Genomic DNA, 22669 nt, shown 5'->3' with positions numbered 1-22669 from the left:
CTTTAAAAAACCAAAATTTAAATGACAGATTAAAGAGAAAAATGCATAGTTCAATGATTTTTACTATCTGTCTGTCCTGGATGATAGTACAGTAAGTCAACATAAGATCGCCGAGTCTAGACAGAGCAGTCACTATGATAAATTTAAATGAACACATTTTTCATGTTGTGAGGTGTCATTTTTCATCAGTAGACAATATTTGAGTTGCTGTGTTTGACTGTTTAACTTCTATTTTGGCAAGACGTCAACATATTTCACTACTAAAGCTATAAAGCTGATGTCTGCAATAGAGTAATCTCATTCATACCAATGAGTATAACGAGTTCAATGGTTCTGGGTCATGTTCTATAAGACTGTCTAGTTTTGACTATCCTGTTACATATGCCCATTGGTGTATTGGAGGTAGATCTTCAAACAAATTATTAATCTCTGGCCTATTCTCTTTTGAAAATGATAGATCTTTCGTCTGATTACCGGACAAAAATTTCAATCATACTGACGTCTTTCCAGACGATGACTGTCATTTGAAATGACCATTTGTTGTTAAATAATACCCAATGAACAACTGTGTGTCAAGGGACTAGGGTCGGGGGCCTGGAAGTCCCTGAAAACTACCCGTAACCCCTGTCCCTACCTACTTGCCCCCTTGGGCTAGGCCCCAGGGCGACAACAGGGCGACAGTCCCTAGGCTCACTAGGTAAGAAGGGCTGGGAGTCAGACTACACACAAACACAGAGACAGGTCAGGCAATCTGGGTCACCAACTGGAGAAAACGCAGTACAAGGGGTCAGGCGAAGACTAAGTCAGGGTTCAAGCAAATGGGTAACAACAAAGCATCAGATCAGGGAAACGCTGGTGTAATGGAAGACCAAACCTACACTGGCGCTTGCAAAAAGGAAACTGATGATTTAAATGCTGTCAGAACTCCCGCCCCAGCTGCTGATTGGGGCGGGGAGCCTGACATCAACAGGAGCCAATCCTAGGACGCTGGGAGAAACAGCCCCCAGCACCTGCTAAAAACAGGCAGAGGCCCAGACATCCAGCAGAGAGTCCAGAGCCGAGATCCACACATAGAGCAGCAAGTGCAGAGCAACAACCCAGACAACAAGCAGCAAGTGCAGATCAAACGCACCAGGGTGTCATGGTAACGGGGATGCAGCGCAGGGTGGTAATCCCCCGCGTCCCCAGAACACGGCTAACTAGGCGCATGCTCCCTGCGCACAAAAGCGCACGCCTGGAGCTGGCGCATTGGATCACGGCGGCCAGGGAAGGTCACTAGAACCAGGGCTCCCCTGCTTTATGTAACAGATTCCAACTAATTCAGCAATGAGACATCTGTGCATCACTGTAATATAAATACTGTGAATAAAACTGATAATACTTTTGCAAGAGTGAAGTGAAATCTTAACCTTCTTCACAACCGCATGCTGTATATTTATGTGAGATGGTCCGGAAGGTTGTATAGAGCAGGCTTGGAAGCCAAGCCCGCTCCATAACTGGTGGCTATCAGCTGTTTTTCATGGCTGACAGTCGTAGACAACCGCTGTGATTGAAGCTAGCTCTGATCGTGGCAGATAACCATTTAGATACCAAAGTCAGAAAGAACTGACTACATGTATAAAGTGTCAGCCAGAGGGATGCCCTCTTCAATGCCTGATCCCACCCCCGGGACCCAATTGTGGGGTGCCGATGAACTAGCATGGCACCCCAGAGCCTCATAACTATCTTCACCATCTGCATAGGGCCCACTGTTCATCTGTACAGATGCATCATGACTTTACTTGGTGAAGGAGCTAAGGCGTATCAACTTGGTGGAGCTTCAAATGACTATAGATTAGGAGGCTTATAGACAGACTCTAAATATCAGTCATCTTTGAGATACATATAAATAACTGAAAGCTTAGTTAATGTCCATAGAGGAGGTTGCCTACTTTAGACACCCACAAAATATACTTTGAAGCACTTCATAAAAATAGGTTCCATTGTTTTATTTTGTTTTAAATTTCAATCATTTAAAATATTTTAAATATTAAAAGTAGAAGTTAGAACATATGGTCAAATGAGCAATAAAACAAATGTTAACGTACAACAATGGTGTCTCTTTCTTGGGTCTTTTTCAGAAATATACCATACTTACATAAATTAGAGGATATCAATCAACTGAACGAGACAATTATTTATAAAAATGAGGAGAACAAGACCTTTAGAGACAGTAAGAAGACAACCTATGATACGGAAGAGTAGAAAGGGAAAGAAAAAGAGATTGGACTGAACAAGTGCACCATCATCTACAACAGTGTTTCTCAACTCCAGTTCTCACGACTAGACATGAGCGAGCATACTCGATAAGGCAAACTACTCGAGCCAGTAGTGCCTTATTCGAGTACCTGCCCGCTCGTCTCTATAGATTCGGGTGCCGGCAGGGGGCGGGGAGCGGCGGGGGAGAGTGGAGAGGAGCGGATGGGAGATCTCTCTCTTCCTCTTTCCCCCCCCCCCCCGCGCTCACCGCCGCAACTCACCTGTCACCCGCGCCGGCAGCCGAATCTTTAGAGACGAGCGGGCAGGTACTCGAATAAGGCACTACTCGCTCGAGTAGTTTGCCTTATCGAGTATGCTCGCTCATCTCTACTCACGACCCCTAACAGGTCATGCTTTCAGGATATCCTATAGAGAGAACACCTGTGGCAATGTCTGAGGCACTGACAATAATTACATCACCTGTGTAACACTGAGGACATCCTTAAAACATGACCTGTGTGGGGGGACGTGAGGACTGGAGTTGAAAAACCCTGATCTACCATATAATATTGTCAGCATGTATCAGTGGTCCTTTTGAATCCAATATAAATCCCAAGAGGACTACATTTTTCAAATGCTTCAACTTTCTTCTGCAAAAGAGCAGTCAGCCACTCTATTCTGTGAACATCCCTTACCTTTAAGTGTAATTACAAGTTAGACGGAGGAGACAACTTTTTCAAATTTTTTGCAATCAAACATCTGGCTGTGGTTATAAAATGTGCTAGCAGCCTGGCTGACGTCATCCCACTTCTGAAGAGATATATGTTTAGAAGAAATAAGGTAGGGGACATCGGCAGATTAATAGTATTTGAGTTATTAGGGGTCTTACTTCAATCTAGAACAGTCCAATCAAAGGACAGGTTCAGAAGAAATGCGTTAGTACCGCCCTACAATCAATCTCCAGCAGACGTCCAGGACAGAGGCATTAAGTGTATATATGCTATGGCTTGCCATATGATACCAGAATAATAAAGAGTTTCTACTGACTATCTTTATAAATTATACAAATGGATGACTTCAACACTTGCTTTCACATATTACTCCAGACGTCTGAGGAGATAGGATAGCCCAGGGAAGAGTCCCATCGGTCCACACAGGGATGATGCGGAGGTTGGCCAGAGAATAGATTATTTAAAATGTTATAAATCCCTCATTTTATATTTAACACTCCCTAATTAAATAGTATGAGTGCCAACATGCCAATATACAATATGAACTGACGTACGAGTATAATAGTTTACTTGTATATCTGCTTACAGTATAATGTGGTCATTAGTCCATAATGTATTGAGCTTGGGCAGAAATACACACCAGGACATGAATATTGATTAGTGAGATTACAGATAAATCGCTGTGTCCAAACAAACCTTCATAAGGAAAAAGATGCAGATTCCGGGGACAAATTGATTTCTATGTAACCTTTGTTTATTGCAAAGAAGGCGGCACATTGATAGTAGCTACCGAGTTGTCAGTGAATACTGTGCACATCATGGAATAGTAAATAATTAACAGGGCCCCTGATACCATGGTGAATAACATGAGAACAAAAATCATTGGCATGGCTTATGTTTGTGATAGTCTTATCTGTTAAGTGTTACAGTGTGGGCCAACATATTGTTCTATTTATTTTCACTCCCTGAAATCAGGAGTCAAGTGTGAAGATATCATTCCATACAGAACAAGTATGTTCAGCGGAGCTCCTGCGAAATGTTCAGTATATTCCCAAGCATATAACAAGTATATAAATACCATTATTGTAGTATTATAGGCTTTATGGAGATTTCTATTTTTTATTATTAGCCCATTCATTTATAACATGTATCAACTGATTGTAATATTGATGGTCAGACTCAATTGTAAAGGTTACATGGCATTATGGGTGATATCTCTTTTTGTTAGCACTAGTTTTTATAAATAGCTTATATTGTGTAATGATGGTCTTCTGATGATGTTAAGATATCTAATGACCTTGTCATTGACCGTGTGCACTGGCGTAACTATAGGGGATGCGGTTGCACCCGGGCCCAGGAGTCTTAGGGGGCCCATAAGGCCTCTCTTCTCCATATAGGGAGCCCTGTGCTATGAATAAAGCATTATAGTTGGGGGCCCCGTTACAGGTTTTGCATTGGGGCTCAGGAGCTTCAAGTTACGCCTCTGCTCTAAGGGGTTAAGAGAAGTTGCGGGGCCCTGCAGGGATTTTCGGGAAAGGGCTTTAAATATAAGCCCTTCCCTGAAAATCATCCCTAGAATGTGTTAAAAATAAAAACAATTATACTTACCTCTCCTCAGCTGCCGGGGCTCAGGCGCATGTAGACTGTCTTCTCCCTGCACTGCTTTGAAGGTCTTTCAGCAGCAGGCATTTAAAAACCCCTGCCTGCTGAAAGGGCTGTATCTGATTGGCTGAGCGCTTAGCCAATTACAGGCAGCTCTAAGCCATTCATTGAATGATAGCTGAGTGCTGCCTGTGATTGGTCACAGCACTCAGCCAATCACAGGCAGCACCTGGCCATTCATTGAATTCAGTGAATGGCCAAGCATTGCCTGTGATTGGCTGAGTGCTGTAACCAATCACAGGCAGCTCTCAGCTATCTTTACCGCACGTATTTACTATGGAGTTTGAACGGCTGGTGAAAGACCTCATTCATGTGCAAATGTGATCCATGCCAGCAAACATAGTTATGCATATGAACATCTGAAACCGCCCTCATGCTGTGGATTTCCAGCATGGATTTCACTTCTTCAAATTAGGTGATATCTTCAATGTAATCTACATGCTTGCACGCATTTTTGCGCATGTTAAGTCTGTTCCCACTAAACACTGAGATTAGAACCCATTGATTTAAATGGGTTCATTCACATAAGCACATTTTCTGCATCCATTTTGTGCGTGTACAAAAAATAGGACCTGTTCTACTTTCCTGCATTTTGCGCAGAAAAGGCCCCACAGAAGTCTATGGGAGGTTCACAAATACGTAAGATAAAGTGTGAAACACTGTGCAAAATGCAGGAAAAGACAACATCTGGACCCCGCTAGACTTTAATAGCCAATGAATTTCACGAAAAGGGCAGTGTGAACTGGCCCTGTGCGCGCAAATATTATAGCAACTAGATTGATCCGATGTTGGCTACGCGAACATAAAATGTTTGGGAAAATGGCTGTAAATGTTTTAAGAACTGTCGAACCGAGGATTCAGCTTGAACTGTTCACTGTCCATGGCTTGGTCTTCCACGTGTTGGGGACATGGCAACAGTCCAACTGGTAAGGACATGATATGAACATTTGACTCTCCCTGGCTGAAGCACAACCGCACTGCTAGACCTAACATAGGAACTTTGACCTTGCCTGACAGGTCACTCAATGTATCAAACCCACATTTTATGATTGTACTGCGGTGGTGAGGATGTCACAAATGTAATGACACCAAAATCATCCACCAAAGGTCATGCAAAGGGGTCAAAGTGGGGTGCAAGAAAAAACCTTTAGGCTTATTTATATTAGATATGCACTGACACGCGTGCAACAGGCTGATTGCCTGGCTCTTCAAACATCGTTCATGTACAAATACGCTGCGCTTCGGCGAGTGTATTTGCGAAAACTCTTACCTGAAGGAACCCTTCCATGCAGATTTCGACAAGGATCCACACCAAAATCCGCAGTGGATTTTCCAATGTGGAAAAGTCCAGTGTGTGTGAACATTCCCTTAAGGTGACACACAGGAAACTACACAATATTAGTCTCAGCTACACAACATCCGTGGATTTAATGTTATGGCAGGTTACATTATTTAAAGTTACCCCAAAGTGACTGTCACTTTAAACTGATATTAGGCACAAAGCTACATGGAAAATGCTTCAAGCAGTTGAGTGGAATTAGCAATAGTATAATATCTTGTGGTTTCAACATCAATTCTAAGACTTTCATCTCATAAAGGAGTTCTGGAGCCGTTAAAATGTGTGATTGCTTTTTAATTAGCCATTGAAAATCCTATGAATGTCACGTGACTTTTTGTTTCCTTAAGATTTACCTGTTTTTAATTCTAAACAATAAACTGTTATTAAAAGTGAAAGTGGTGCAACAGGTTTTTAACTCATTCAATCCTAAAGTAGTTAACCAGGCAAAGCAAATATTTTGAATCTATTAAATACTCAAGTACAAAAGTTGCAGTGTGCGGCTGGGATCACACATCCTGGTTGCGGTGTTGTGCTTTTGACATCCACAAGTTTTTTTTAGCTCCCACAGGGATCAGATCCAGCAGTAAAAGTTTATATTGCTCTTCCTGTTGGATACTATCTCAACTGCGCAAAAAAAAAATCTAGGAGCAAATAGCAAATGCCTCCCGATCACCACCACAACGGCCGGGGTATACACCACAGGTGAGGATTCAGCTCCCAGTGCTTTTCGCACTGATTCCAGGTGAGGGACCTTTAACACGGGTGGAATGATTCCGCCAGCACACAGCAGGATTTGCCGCTGCGGAACTCCGCATCAAAATTGGGAAGACTAACTGCAGGTTTTAATGCGCAATTGTAGGTTGATTTAAGCCGTCTGGATTTTACTGTGGGATTTGCCACAATCTGCAGTGCGAAATGTGGAAAATTCTGCCCGAGGGAAAGGTCCCTAAAGGGGCTGGATATGGTGGTGGGATTCTTATATGTATTTAGCTATACATATAGTACACTTTTTTTACAGATTTTTGTATAGATTAATGTGTGTACCGTTAAACTTTCTCTGTCGCTCTGTTCACGTCATTTTTGGCTATGGAGTCTTTGGAGGTCAAAAAGTAAACCCTCACATATGCCTCCCATGTGTCCATGGGCCGCCATGCACCCGTCACATGCTAAAAGAGTATCCCTTTTGGCACATTCAGTCCCTTGATAAAGCCAGTGCGAAATGCGTGTTGGGGTGTAGCCATTATTGTGTATTTTTACTTGTGTCCCATAATATGTCGCTGTAAGGTAGTCTCCCTGTATCAGCTCGCTAGACGTTTACTTGCACGTTATTAGTTCATCCCTGATCTAGTCCCCCATGATCATGTTTGATTCATTATACCTGTGTGGAGGTTTGTGTGAGTTTATGTGCTATCCTTCATGTATTTTATGAGTTTCATAATAAAGTATACATATTTTTCATCTTGTGGTTTTTCATGCATGCCAATTGATATTTTGTGGACTCTAGTATATTTATAGGCTGTATTTGCATATTCAGTGCCAGTATCCGTTGGCATACAATTCTTTAACTACTCCTTTAGTTTACTTCTCTTTTCAATGCAGAGTGACTTAATAAAAAATATATATAGCACGGGTGCATTTTTTTTGTAATAATGGAAGTCAAACTATGCCACGGTATACCTATAGAGTGACGTCTTTTGGAGACTTCTACTGGAGGCATACACCAGGGAATACTCACACAACATATACCTCCAAGGTATCCGAAAAACAAATGGCACCAATGGGATATGACAGTTTTTAGATTATTACATCAGATTGGGCAGGAAAACTTTATATACCTAGTCTCCGTTGGATGATGTTTTGGTTTTGGCAAGAAGGGGGCTGGAGAGATACCCCAAGTATGCAAAGAAGTCACCTGTCATGGCAAGGTTATTTGGATGCAGAGCCAGGGCAGCAAACTGTATCTTTTGCCCAGGGGTAGTTAATATTTTGTAGAAGCTTCAATGGCCTGTTCAGCATCATATCACTTAACACATTATGCATTACAATTATTCATTAATTTAAGTGTATAGATCACATTAAAGTTGGCCAAAGTCATAATTTAGCCAGGGCGACTCTGATTTATACATCAGCGATAATCTTTCCATCTGTTGTGCAATTGGGTCCTTAGGTATGTCTTCACATGAGCGGAATATTAATGCAATCCACACCTAAAAATACAAAAAATTCCACAGCAAAATCCGCATGCAGGTTATGGAGTATAAATCCACAGTAGCTGATTAAGCTGCATCCATAAGTACGGATTGCGGAAATATTCCACTTGTGTGAAAGTACTCTAAGGCAGGGTTCCCCAACTCCAGTCCTCAGGGACCCCCAACAGGTCATGTTTTCAGGATTTCCTCAGTGTTGCACAGGTGATGTAATTATTGTCAGTGCCTCAGACATTGCCACAGGTGTTCTCACCATAGGATATCCTGAAAACATGACCTGTTGGTGGTCCCTGAGGACTGGAGTTGGGGACCTCTGCTCTGAGAGACCTTTTACACAAGAAGGAATTGTCTGCAGGAGACAGCGCCGATGCGGATTTTGTCAATTAGTGCAGTTGCTGTTGCGTTTTTAAACTGCAGAATGTGTTCTGCAGAATGTCTTGTGAAATTTCTTGCATTTTTTAACGAAAACTTTAATTGCGGAATCACATCTCCTATATATTGGAAATCCACAGGGAGAATTCCGCAAGCCGTCCTTAATTCCACAGCAGAAAGCTTGCGGAATTTAATCTTGAAGAAAAGACGCACGGATTTTTCAATAGGTGCAGAATTCAAGCCTCATAGGAATAACATTGTGATGCAGAAATGTCAGCGTGAACTAATTCTGTCCTACATGAAAGATCATAAGGATATATTCACATGTGATTTCATCTGAATGAAGTCTAAACAGATACTGCAGAAACAACCCCATTCAGATGTATGGAATAGATCGTTTAGTTTAGTTTAGAAACTTCGGCAACAAATCTGACACTTTGTGAACATACTCTATACCAGTGGGTATGCGGTCCATTAGTCTGAAAGCTGACGATCAATATTATTTTCACTAGTAATTATACTTTCAGCGTAATGTGTAACATAATCAAGAAAGAATTCTGCATGTTGGGCAATGCAAGAAATAATCACTTTGAATTATCCTATTCCGAAACAACTTACATTTCTAAACGTAGTAAAACATCCCTGCCTATAAGATGTTGTTAGATGAGTGTTCCCATAGTGAGTACAGTAAATAGCGGATCGTCTTTCTGATTGATGAGAATTCCCTAAGTCTTGAAGAGTCCCTTCTGCACAGGAAAAGTTTGGAAATCATACATAATACAATAAAAGGAGAACTCACCTTCCACATAGCCCCACTCCTGCTCCTCTCTGTCCTCCTGCAGTTCAGAGTCGTCTATGTAGTGTCTGTCAGCCATCTCTGTCCTCTAGTGTCCTCAGCAGAACAAGACTTCAGTGTTGAGTGATACATAAGCAGATCATACTCATGTCCTCTCTTCTCGCAGCCACTGAGCACTGTCACTTCAGCCTGTGCAGCAGAGGGGAGGAGGAGGCGAGTCTCCAATCACTGCAATTATGTGATGCGTTCAGGGCGAAGACTTCTACCAGGCAGTTTTAGGTAATTGCCTGGAGGTGTCTTAGATGTGGGTGGTGCCAGCTCAGGAGTTTGCTGGAGAAACACAAGATAATCTGCAGAAGTGAGGAAGGGGGGGGGGGGGGGGGGTACTTTAATTGCACAAAAGCTGTCATTCTCTAAGGAGCAGATTTGTCACTCCAGCTAGACTGGTAGCAAGAAATGTGTGGAGAGGCTGGAACGTTGCTGAAGTTAGTATACAGGTGTTGGTAGCTATAAGGATCGCACTAAGGGCGGCTTCACACGCAGCAGTTATTAATACAGTTTTTTGAGTCAAAGCCAAACTGAAAAACTTTAAAAAAAAATGTAAGCAGAGTGAAATAGAAAAAAATCCACAGTTGCCCCATTATTTTTGGGGTTTCGTTTTTACGGTGTTCATGATTCAGCAAAAATTACATACTAAGTTTATTCTGCGGGTCAGTACAAATATGGAGATACCAAATTTACACAATTTAAAAAAAAAAATGCTTTCTGTCGCCACATTCTGAGGCTAAAAACCTTTTTTCATTGTTTCATGGATAGGGTTGCATGAGGGCTTGTACTTTGTGGAGAAACTTGGTATCATTTTGGGGTACATACAGGTACAACCTTTTTATTATATTGTATTCAATTTTTTTAAGAGGGGCTGTAAAAAAAAGCCATCAGTTCTGGCATTTCTTCATGATATTCACCATATAGGATAAGTGATTAGACATTTTAACAGTTGAAACTTTTACAGATGCAGCGATACCAATTCTGATTATATTATTTATTTATATGTGAAATTATTATTTTTTTTTTATTTAACTTATTTTTACAGTTTTTTTAGTCCATATATGGGACTTGAATAGTTTGGCTTCTACAATATACTCCAATAATTCTGTATTGCAGTATATTTTAATTTTAGCAACAGTCTATTAAATGAAGTCTGACACCAGTTTTTGGGCTACCAGCTGGAAACACAGGTAGATCCCCATTGATATGAAGAGTATATTGGTACCTTTATTATTTTCCAGTGTGAATCCACTCACCTGATATAGCCTGGTCTCTGGGCTGTGCACAATTTGCAAACCATGGTAGAACTATCCGATGGTCGTTCCCATTGAGCCTGTGGCCCAGCTATATCTCTGCCCATTGCTTAGGAAATAGCTCTCATTGAGTACTTTGTGACGTTTCCAGATCCTCCCTCTGAAGACATCATATATTCCAGCGTCACTATACCTGCGTTGCACTGAGCGAGCAGGCACATGCGCTGTGACTTTTTCACAGCGGAACTGAGGATGGTGCCTTTGCTAGGTTCGAGGCTGCCATGTGAACCCACTAGCACTCCACAATTGTGCTGTGGGGGGCTGATGGGGTGCCAGAGGGTGGCCTCCCTAGCTGGCTGCTTAGATGCACTGTCAACATTGACAGCTGAATCGAAACAGTTAATGGCAATGATCAGAGCTAGCTGGCACCCACTGGATATAAAGTGGGTTCGGCTCCCAAGCCTGTTCTATACATCACCAGTACTCTCCACCGTACACTTATGGAGGGTAATTGTCATGGGATTAATCCATCATCAATGGGATTTGGTACATACCAGATTACCAAATACTCTCAAGTATCAGATAATCATATAAAATCAGCTTCAAAACTTTTTTCGATCATTATAATTTTCTAATAGGTTCTCACTGATCAATCTTCTGCTTTTGGTCTGGCAGATGTGTGTTAGAAACCAGATTAGCAGATTTTCTGAATTATCAAATGCCAGACTAATAGAGTTTTACTGTAAATATCAATATGAATATAAAGCAATAAAACACCTTTGACAATGAAAAACCGAGATACAAAAAAGAAATTGTAGATCTAAAAACATACTCCATATATCTTGTTTCATGCATCACTTGATTGTGTAGCCACTAACTCTGCAAGGTGTAAATTTGCAGTTGAGATGGGTGAATAATTAAACATGCAGATCGTTGGTAATCCTCAGAAGACGGCTGCACAACCCGTTCTACACGATCCATAAATAGATGAGTCACGTGGTGCCCATATTAGTTCCACAATGCTAAGAACCTACTATGAAGCTAATATTGAACAATGGAGCATGAAAAAATATACAGCAACTGGTTTTTCATGTTCCATTGTGTTCAGCAGAGCAAAACAGAAAAGCCTGGTGCACGGTGCAACCTTCCAATAAAAATCCTTTTCATTGATCCATATTGGTCAATGTCTTTATTGCTGATGTTTTTATTAAATAAACACGAAAATCTCCTGCACGGCAGTGCACCACTTGACCGACCCCTGACAAATACTGTGGTCTACCCATGACAATCGGCACACACAGCCCTCTTTTTACATTCCGGTGCCCGTATGTTCTAGCTTCCATTCTCTGGTCTGCCTCATTAATGTGGTCCCTGTTCCCTGTATCCTAGTTATACTGATGAAGAGGTAACTTGCTTCAAAATGTGTTTCTTGCTGCCTTTTCATTAAATAAAGAGATTGACCAATACAGATCAGTCAGAAGGATTTTATTGGAAGGTTGGGTCGTGCACTAAGTATTTCTGATTTTTTTCTGTTGGACACACTAGCCTTCGCACCCAACCAGGTGATCATCCACTTGGTTGGCAGCACCTCGTTTGAACTTCATCCCCAATTTTAAGCCTAGGTTCTATTTGAACCCCATCAACTTAGAATCACTCCGCCCACTTTTTCCTATATATGGTTTTCATGTTCAAGTGACATTTTTTTGAGAAGAATCCATCTATATTGATGTCCTGACCAATAATTTTTTTGTATGAAACATACAATCCCCATTTCTCCCATGCATTACTCTTTCTGACCCTGACACAGTAAGGCCTCCTTCCCACGAACGGATTTCCGCCGCGTAATTCGCGGCGAAAATCCGCTGCGTTGCCCGCAGCTATTAGGTTCTATTGAACCTAATAGCACAATGCTCACGATGCGTAATTCCACCGCGGAATTACGCACCGCGATTTCTCCCGTCCTCACCCGCAGCATGCTCTATTTTCTGCGGGTGAGGACGGGCTGTACGCACTGATGGCTTCCATTGCAGTCAATGGAAGCCGTCCATTCACGCTATCTCCCGCTGTAACCAGCGGGAGATAGCGTGAAAAAACGCTTTCCCGCCCACCGCCGAGCGTCATATGACGCCAAATGACGCGGTCCGGCCGCGTCACGTGACACGGCCGGCCGTGCACGTGACACGGCTGGTGACGCGAGGGCGGTGGGCGGTGACGGGCGGTGACGCGCGGCGGTGGGCGGGGAAGCGATTTCACGCTATCTCCCGCAGGTAAGTATAGGGGCTCTGGGGGGCGCCGTGACGGGCTTCACAGCGGAATATTACGATGCGGAGCCCGTCACGCTCGTGGGAAGGAGGCCTAAGAAGACTGGAAACTGATATGGACTATCAAATGCCACCCACCTATTACTGCATGCTTGAACTGTGAATAGTTGACCACTGTTATGTCTTGCACTATTGATGATGTCTTTGCTGTCCTTTTCGTTCTTTGTTTATAGGCTGTCAATGCAGAAATATATATAGTACACTGTGATAATGATGATGATGTTTGTATACCTTACCTTTAAAGTCAAACATTCTGGATGGGTACTTGATCACACATAGAAAAAACACTTACACTTTGTCACACAGCCCAGTGACTTGGTCATATTATATAAGGAAGTGGCTTACAGCATCTCATGGGAGTAGAGTGAGATGAAGGAGTGTAGCTATTAAGGAACAGGTTGCCACAGCAGGTGTTGAATTCTCCTTCAGTGGAAGTCTTCAAACAGAGCCTGGACAGACATCTGTCTGGGATGATTTCGTGAAACCTGCATTGAGCAGGGGGCTATACCCAATGACCTTGGAGGTCCCTTTCAATTCTACCATTCTATGATTCTATGCATACCACCCTAGGGACAATTAGTGCATAAAAAGTGGTGCACCACCCTACTAAATAGTCTACAGCAGAGGTGTAACTTGAAGCTTCTGAGCACCAATGCAAAATCTGTAACAGAGCCCAAAACTGTAAATGCTTTATTCATAGTATTCGGTTCCCTTTATGGAGATGAGAGGCCTTATGGGCCCCCTACGGTTCCTGGGCTTGGGTGCAGCCACATCCTCTGCATCCCCTATAGTTACGCCCCTGGCTATAGCAAGCTAGAAGACGAAGATTCTAAAACTGTATGAAAATTGGACATGCTGTACTGCACGAGGAACTGCTATGAAATTGAAGATGGGCAGCAGCCATCTACACTACATGACTACAGGAGAGGAAGCAGGATGAAGCAAAGTGACAGCTGGAGTACAAGAGAAACCTGGAGAGAGAGGCGGTGCACACAGAGGATCAGAGCAGTGAAATGGACCATATGGCAGCCAAGAGAAGCGTGAAGAAGACTTTTAAGTAGAAGTCCATCACCAGAAAGACCCTGATAGTAGTTCCTACCACTGAAAGCCTTGACAGTCCTATTTTGCCTCCCAATTGATGACCAATTAAAAAAAGAGTCCCTGACAGCTCCACCCTCTCTCCAACTTATTGACCAGCCAAAGGATCGAAAGCTTCCCCCTTCCTTTGTCAAACTAGCAATAAGTAATGGCCACAGTAGTATCCACACTCTCTGCTAAGCCTCTATCATTCAAGACTTAATGGACGCTACAAAGAATATTTGTATGGTGTCACTTTGGAAGACTAAGCCTTAGTTGGCCCTTGCGCACATTAGGGGACGCAAAGAGGAAATGACTTCTGCTAGTACTGCCATTAGATAGAAAGGTACTAATTCCTAATCAGAATTGCTGTCCATTTGAAAAACTGTAAGGCGAATGACAATAAGAGGATATATATCTATGTATACCCAAGAGCCGTGGATAAAAAGAGAAGCTTACATGTAATTCTGTGTAAAACTCTTCTCTCTACTAAAGATCTTGCATGTCATAAGTGTCAAGTGTTTATTCTAATTTCTGCTGAGAGGGAAGCCTGTTTTAATTAATATAACACCTGCATTATTGGAGACAGTAACCCTAACTACGCTTCTGTCTAAATGACATCTGTCTGTGGAATACAACCCACATTACTAAAAGAATGCATCCTTAATTGAACACTATGCTTCTATTAATAAACACATCTTTTGTTAGTGGAATATAATCTACATTAATGAAGAAGGCAAACTTATTTACCACTATTGTGTTACTAGGTTATCTATTCTGTCTAAAACTTATACTGTTGTGGAAAAAAAGGTTTGGTTACTCCTATTTAAGACTGATGTACATAGATGACAGGTGTGTATTATATTCATTGCTAAGCAGAGAAAGTTTATTTGTCTGAAGTTTGTTGGTAGAGGAATATATGTGTATGCATTTTCTTGACTATTGGTATAGTTGTCATTAATACGAAGAGAAAGTAAATTTTTAGATTAGTTTACTGTAACCCTAAGCTTATTGTGAATGGACATTTTTGGCATTATTTTTTGTATTTACTGGTATGGCATCTTTTGAGTGATTTTTAAGTCAAGGGTTCTCTTTTCAGATAGGTAGATTAGTGTGAAAAAAACACTGACATGCGGCACTGAGTCAAGGATTAAACCTGACTTTTTCTTATTAGACTTTATTATTAGTAAAAGAGCAGCAAAATGACACGTTTTGAGGACAAAACTCAAATCTGCTGGGTAGTTCAATGTTTAGTAAAAAAAACAAATAAAGCAATTGAATGGTGCATAAAAGGTTTGGCAGACAGTCAATAATAAAGAAACAGGTAAAGGAAAAGAAAATCTTTACAGCATTGAAATGACCATATAGAAGTAGTTCATAGTCATTTCTACAGGTATGTAACAGTGAAGAGAAAATATATATAAAACTAAGTCCAGGTTCTTCAGTTAAATTGTGAAAAATTTTAATTACAAAATTTAAATACAGGTGATGACTAAAAAAGTATAATAATAAAATATGTCTTAAATATAAATTGATGCTTAGAATAATCAAATACAATCCTAAAATATATTATCAACAGTCCAACCAAAAGTGGTCAAATAAAGTGAAGCCATACAAACGTTACATTGATGATGTTATTCTTATATGGGAAGGTTCATCAGAAGAGTCTGAATCCGTCACAACATAGATGAATCAAAATAACTATAATCTTTTCTTCTCAGGAAAAAGTTCTGCTTCCACTATTGATTATTTAGATTTTGCCCTCAGCCATGAAACCAATAAAATTATTACCGAAACCTCCTTTAAGCTAGTAGACAGTAATAATCTCCTGGACTATAGAAATGCAGCAACTGAGGCGCTGGGCACAACACTGAGAGGATGGCAGCGGTAGAGATGGCACTTGTCATGGTGGCTCTACTAACTCCTCCCCTGAGGGATGCGTGTGACCCTTTGCCAAGGCCCTGACGGGCCTCTTCAGGCAAACGCTAGAGGTGCGGATTACCTGTATAGGAAGTTGTCACAGGTGACATCACCATTCCTTACTCCGCGGTGAAATGCAAATGGGAGAAATAAAGTCCAGACACACACGGGTAAATTGTAGAATACACAGTTGCTGGGAACAGGCAACAACCAGAACATTACTTGAAGTTTTCCAACAGGGGAATTTATAGGCAACTTGTTGGTAAATTACACGTCAGTGCAGGAAACAATTGAGGTCAGGGAGGAGACCACAGGATGAAACCAGGCCCACAGTCCAAGTTATCTGTGCAGCACGCTCCTGGAAAACAGCACACTCCGGAGGAAGGAAAAAGAGACACTCCACTGCACACTCACACCTTTTCTTCCAGACATTGCACGGCAGACTTCACTTCCTTACGTCTTAGTGAGATTAGGTCTTGGGCAAAAACCTCCAATACCTCTCTTCCATTCTTCACCACATGAGGGTTGAAGATAACCCCATGTGACTGGCACTCACTCTCTGACTGACTAGAATGGAACTCTCTTTACTTTCACCTTGCACTCACATATATCTTGCACGCTCGCGTCACAATGCAAATTGTTACATTTTTCAGACATATCCCAGACATTCACAGACATTAGCCTCTTGCATGCTGCAGCTGTGCAATACACATAACTAATGACAACGCAGTTTGCATAGAGCATCCACACTAAAGACATGACATGTGAGACAAATACAAGACAGTTATGGAGCCAGATACATAGATACATAGACATCACTTCCTCTGAAAAAGGAATACAACACTGATGCAATACTAAAGAACAGAAAAAGGCGACCTGCAGCAAAAACAAAAGACAAGTGGAATGACCATCATTTTCTCTGAGAAAAAAACTCTGTGATGGGTGGTAGCTTAAGTCAATACCCCCCTATCCGGGACTAGAGAATGAGGTGAAAAAGCACACTCCCCCTATTGGGACAGATAGGATGGTAGACAGACACTGGCACAAAGACGCGCGGTAGGGAACAAGATCTCCATTCAAACACAGTGAACATTCACGCCATTCACGCAGTCACATTCAACACAACACAAATTGTTACATTTTCCAGACATATCCCAGACATTCACAGACATTAACCTCTTGCATGCTGCAGCTGTGCAATACACATAACTAATGGCAAGGCAGTTTGCACAGAGCATCCACACTAAAGGCATGGCATGTGAGACAAATACAAGACAGTAATGGAGGGGCCAGATACGTAGACTTCAGACCACTACAGAAACAGCAACCAGAAGAAATGGAAAAACACATCTCCTATGCTCAAGTCAGTTGCCTTAAGGTACCTTAACACAGGGCGATTATTGCCCGAATAATTGCTGGAAACAAAACCACCAACAGGGCACCCAGCAAGAAATCGCTCAACAGTTGCTTGTCACTTCATTTCAGCTTTACAAAATGAAGCAACCAGCGAGTGACTTTGCACTCAGGAGTTGTTTGATCGTTGAAAGGCTGCCCCATTGCAGTGAATGGAAGTGGGTGACCTGAAGAGATCTTCATGCATACCTTGCCTCCATTAACTGAATGACTATTACTTTTTATGCACCCTCCACTTGCTTTTTTTGTCTTTGTTTTTACTAAATAGTTTACCACCCAGCACATCTGGGGAAGAGGCTTTGTCCTCGCAACGCATGTTGCTTTTTAAAATAGTAATAAAAAGAGAAGTCAGTTTTAAATCCTTGACTCAGTGCATCTTCTTATGCACCACATCCCATTGTCTTTACACACTCTTGTACCTATTCATCACCACGTTCATATCTTATTGTTATGGATTTCTTCTGGGCTGGCATCATCTTACTCCCTGTGGCATTTTCAATCACTTATGTAAATTCCGTAAAAGCACTAAATTACTGTGTTTCACCCAAAAAAATTCCTTCCTGAGTTATTTCACCTCATTTTTGCACTCTTTTCAAATACGCAAGTCTCTAAAATAAACTAACCTATTTTGAGAAATTTGTACTTTTGTGAATTTAAAGCTTGGTGTTGATTTAGGAAAAAACTGTACTTATGTACTCAAAGTTCTAAAAGACCTTTTCTGCTTTGACTTCATGTAATAGAAAAAAATATCATTCAATATATGGCTCGCCATCATTATTCCATTATTTGTCAGATTTTAGGGTTGTGGGAGCGCTGACAAATACACTTAGGTTTAATAGAGACAAATTATATAAATGACATAGTTTGTTACTACTATTCCCTGTGGTTTACTAAACCTGCAGATAAGGAATATATTTTCTGCATTTCTCCATCATAGTCCTTTCTGCTTCCTTGTACTCTAAAGGTGCATTTAGACTGAAAGATGATCGCTCAAACATCTCTCAAACGGCAGTTTGAGTGACAGTTTTGAGCGATCATCTTTTCATAACTCTAAGTAGCTAATTAGCTACTTAAGAGTTAATTCAGGCGGAGCGGGACACTGTCGTGATAACTCGGAGAACAAAGCAGTGTGTCCCGCTGAGCTGATAGCTCCCAGAAACAGCAGGAGTGCTGACAGTTCCTTTGTTCTCTGAGCTTTTTAGCTGGTATCCCGCTGGGAAGTCCCAGCGGGATACTAGCTGAAAGAATGCTATCAGTGCCGCCCACTAAGAAAATCATTATGTAGCACTGATAAGAGTCATCAGCGATTTCTAGCTTGCCAGAAATCAACAATGAATGAATAACGCACGAACAGTGCACAAGGGCAGCGCGTTTAGACGCAACGATTATTGCTCAAAAGATGGCTTTTGAGCGAATTTTGAGCGATAATCGTTGCGTCTAAATGGGCCTTTACACAGCGGTTGACACACCTGTGAGAGTAAGAGACTGTGCACGGAGCTAAAACCTCATCAGAGTAAAAGCAATGGACTGCATAAGGGTGGTTTCACAGCTGCGCAGGGGACTCCACTTTCTTGCTCTATTTGGAGAGCAGAAGAGTGGAATCCCGGTGGCTGAACAGCTCCGTCTCTGGATGGAACCGAACAGTGCCAGATGGACCCCATTGACTATAATAGGGGCAAAACACTTTCTGCCCAGCTGCCTGACTTTTGGAACAGAAAAAAAGTGCAGAATAAAGCACTATTTCATGCATATTTGACAGCACCTCCAGCCGGAGGTTCCAATGTAGATGTAAAACCACCCTAAGGCCTGTTTCACACAGGCTACAAAATCGTACAAGATGTTTTGTAGCCTGAAAGAAGCCATTGGAAACCATGAGCTTCATATGCGTGCGTTTTGTAGCTATATTGTAGCCCGTGTGAAACAGGCCTTATAGAGACTTGTTGCTGCAGTTTCTGGTAACTTCCAGTTGGTGTGAAGTGTAAAGAGACTGTGTTGCTACAAGTCACCAAGCTGTGTGCCTCTGTAAAGACGTGAGATTACCAAGTTGTGTGCCTCTGTAAAGACGTGAAACTACTAAGGGTTGTTCACATCACATTTTAGCAATCTGTCAAGCATATATATTTTAATACGAAAAGAAAACATAATAAAACATATTGTTTGACATGCCCATAAAATATAATTGGTCAAACGTAGCTCAAAGGTACATACTTTTGACTGCACTTAAACTCTCTTACATTTGCACTAAAGATGAGCGAACACCAAAATGCTCGGGTGTTCGTTATTCGAAACGAACTTCCCGCGATGTTCGAGGGTTCGTTTCGAATAACGAACCCCATTGAAGTCAATGGGCGACCGGAGCATTTTTGTATTTCACCGATGCTCGCTAAGGTTTTCATGTGTGAAAATCTGGGCAATTCAAGAAAGTGATGGGAACGACACAGCAACGGATAGGGCAGGCGAGGGGCTAAATGTTGGGCTGCATCTCAAGTTCACAGGTCCCACTATTAAGCCACAATACCGGCAAGAGTGGGCCCCCCCCCCCTCCCAACAACTTTTACTTCTGAAAAGCCCTCATTAGCAATGCATACCTTAGCTAAGCACCACACTACCTCCAACAAAGCACAATCACTGCCTGCATGACACTCCGCTGCCACTTCTCCTGGGTTACATGCTGACCAACCCCCCCGCACGACCCAGTGTCCACAGCGCACACCAAGTTGTCCCTGCGCAGCCTTCAGCTGCCCTCATGCCATGCCACACTCATGTCTATTTATAAGTGCGTCTGCCATGAGGAGGAACCGCAGGCACACACTGCAGAGGGTTGGCACGGCTAGGCAGCGACCCTCTTTAAAAGGGGCGGGGCGATAGCCCACAATGCTGTACAGAAGCAATGAGAAATATAATCCTGTGCCACCGCCATCAGGAGCTGCACACGTGGGCATAGCAATGGGGAACCTATGTGCCACACACTATTCATTCTGTCAAGGTGTCTGCATGCCCCAGTCAGACCGGGCTTTTTAATTCATAGACACAGGCAGGTACAACCCCCTATTGTGAAGTCCCTGTGGACCGACAGCATGGGTGGCTCCCTGGAACCCACCGGCGGTACATAAAAATATCCCATTGCAGTGCCCAGCACAGCTGAGGTAGTAATGTCATGCTTAATGCAGGTGGGCTTCGGCCCACACTGCATGCCCCAGTCAGACTGGGGTTCTTTACAAGTGGAAACAGATGCATTTACAACTCCCTGTGGACCCACAGCATGGGTGGGTGCCAGGAAGCCACCGGCGGTACATAAAAATATCCCATTGCATTGCCCAACACAGCTGAGGTAGTAATATCGTGCTTAATGCAGGTGGGCTTCGGCCCACACTGCATGCCCCAGTCTGACTGGGGTTCTTTTGATGTGCTTTCAGATGCATTTATAATTCTCTGTGGACCCACAGCATGGGTGGGTGCCAGGAAGCCACCGGCGGTACATAAAAATATCCCATTGCATTGCCCAACACAGCTGAGGTAGTAATATCGTGCTTAATGCAGGTGGGCTTCGGCCCACACTGCATGCCCCAGTCTGACTGGGGTTCTTTAGATGTGCTTTCAGATGCATTTATAATTCTCTGTGGACCCACAGCATGGGTGGGTGCCAGGAAGCCACCGGCAGGACATAAAAATATCCCATTGCATTGCCCAACACAGCTGAGGTAGTAATGTCGTGCTTAATGCAGGTGGGCTTCGGCCCACACTGCATGCCCCAGTCAGACTGGGGTTCTTTACAAGTGGATACATGTAGGTTACACTCCGTGTGCACCTACAGCATGGGTGGCTCCCTGGAACCCAACGGCGATACACAAAAATATCCCATTGCATTGCCCAACACAGCGGATGTAACGTCAGCTGTAATGCAGGTGGGCTAAAAATTCATTTGATTACACTGTAGGCGAGGGCCCACAAAAATTGCTGTATCAACAGTACTAATGTACATCCAAAAAATTGGCCATGGCCAGCCAAGAGGGCAGGTGAAACCCATTAATCGCTTTGGTTAATGTGGCTTAAGTGGTAACTAGGCCTGGAGGCAGCCCAGTTTAACGAAAAATTGGTTCAAGTTAAAGTTCCAATGCTTTTAAGCGCATTGAAACTTTTAAAAATTGTTCAGAAAAATTATTTGAGTGAGCCTTGTGGCCCTAAGAAAAATTGCCCGTTCAGCATGATTACGTGAGGTTTCAGGAGGAGGAGCAGGAGGAGGAGGAGGAATATTAGACACAGATTGATGAAGCAGAAATGTCCCCGTTTTGGATGGTGAGAGAGAACGTAGCTTCCATCCGCGGGTGCAGCCTACGTATTGCTTACGTATCCTTGCTGTCCGCTGGTGGAGAAGAGAAGTCTGGGGAAATCCAGGCTTTGTTCATCTTGATGAGTGTTAGCCTGTCGGCACTGTCGGTTGACAAGCGGGTACGCTTATCTGTGATGATTCCCCCAGCCGCACTAAACACCCTCTCCGACAAGACGCTAGCCGCAGGACAAGCAAGCACCTCCAGGGCATACAGCGCTAGTTCAGGCCACGTGTCCAGCTTCGACACCCAGTAGTTGTAGGGGGCAGAGGCGTCACGGAGGACGGTCGTGCGATCGGCTACGTACTCCCTCACCATCCTTTTACAGTGCTCCCGCCGACTCAGCCTTGACTGGGGAGCGGTGACACAGTCTTGGTGGGGAGCCATAAAGCTGTCCAGGCCCTTAAAGACTGTTGCACTGCCTGGGATGTACATGCTGCTCGATCTCCGCACCTTCCCTGCTACCTTGCCCTCGGTACTGCGCCTTCTGCCACTAGCGCTGTCGGCTGGGAATTTTACCATCAGCTTGTCCGCAAGGGTCCTGTGGTATAGCAAAACTCTAGAACCCCTTTCCTCTTCGGGAATGAGAGTGGGCAGGTTCTCCTTATAGCGTGGGTCGAGCAGTGTGTACACCCAGTAATCCGTTGTGGCCAGAATGCGTGCAACGCGAGGGTCACGAGAAAGGCATCCTAACATGAAGTCAGCCATGTGTGCCAGGGTATCTGTACGCAACACATGGCTGTCTTCACTAGGAAGATCACTTGCAGGATCCTCCTCCTCCTCCTCCTCCTCCTCCTCCTCCTCAGGCCATACACGCTGAAAGGATGACAGGCAATCAGCCGGTGTACCGTCAGCAGCGGGCCAAGCTGTCTCTTCCCCCTCCTCCTCATCCTCCTCATGCTCCTCCTCCTCCTCCTGTACGCGCTGAGAAATAGACAGGAGGGTGCCCTGACTATCCAGCGGC

The 22669-nt window shown here is 43.1% G+C and overlaps 1 protein-coding gene across 1 annotated transcript in view; it reads right to left on the bottom strand.

Annotated features, from left to right (window-relative positions):
• Positions 1 to 9584, bottom strand: part of CA8 (carbonic anhydrase 8) — a 99183-nt gene extending 89599 nt beyond the window's left edge. The window contains exon 1 of the mRNA XM_066578293.1: positions 9349 to 9584. Within this exon, the coding sequence (XP_066434390.1) occupies positions 9349 to 9424 (76 nt within the window). The 5' untranslated portion in view covers positions 9425 to 9584. The remainder of the gene's footprint in view (positions 1 to 9348) is intronic.
• Between the last annotated feature and the right edge of the window lie 13085 nt (positions 9585 to 22669).

This window comes from Eleutherodactylus coqui, chromosome 9 (genome assembly GCF_035609145.1).
Source record: "Eleutherodactylus coqui strain aEleCoq1 chromosome 9, aEleCoq1.hap1, whole genome shotgun sequence".
Taxonomy (NCBI): Eukaryota; Metazoa; Chordata; class Amphibia; order Anura; family Eleutherodactylidae; genus Eleutherodactylus; species Eleutherodactylus coqui.
This window is presented reverse-complemented; position numbering and strand designations above follow the sequence as displayed.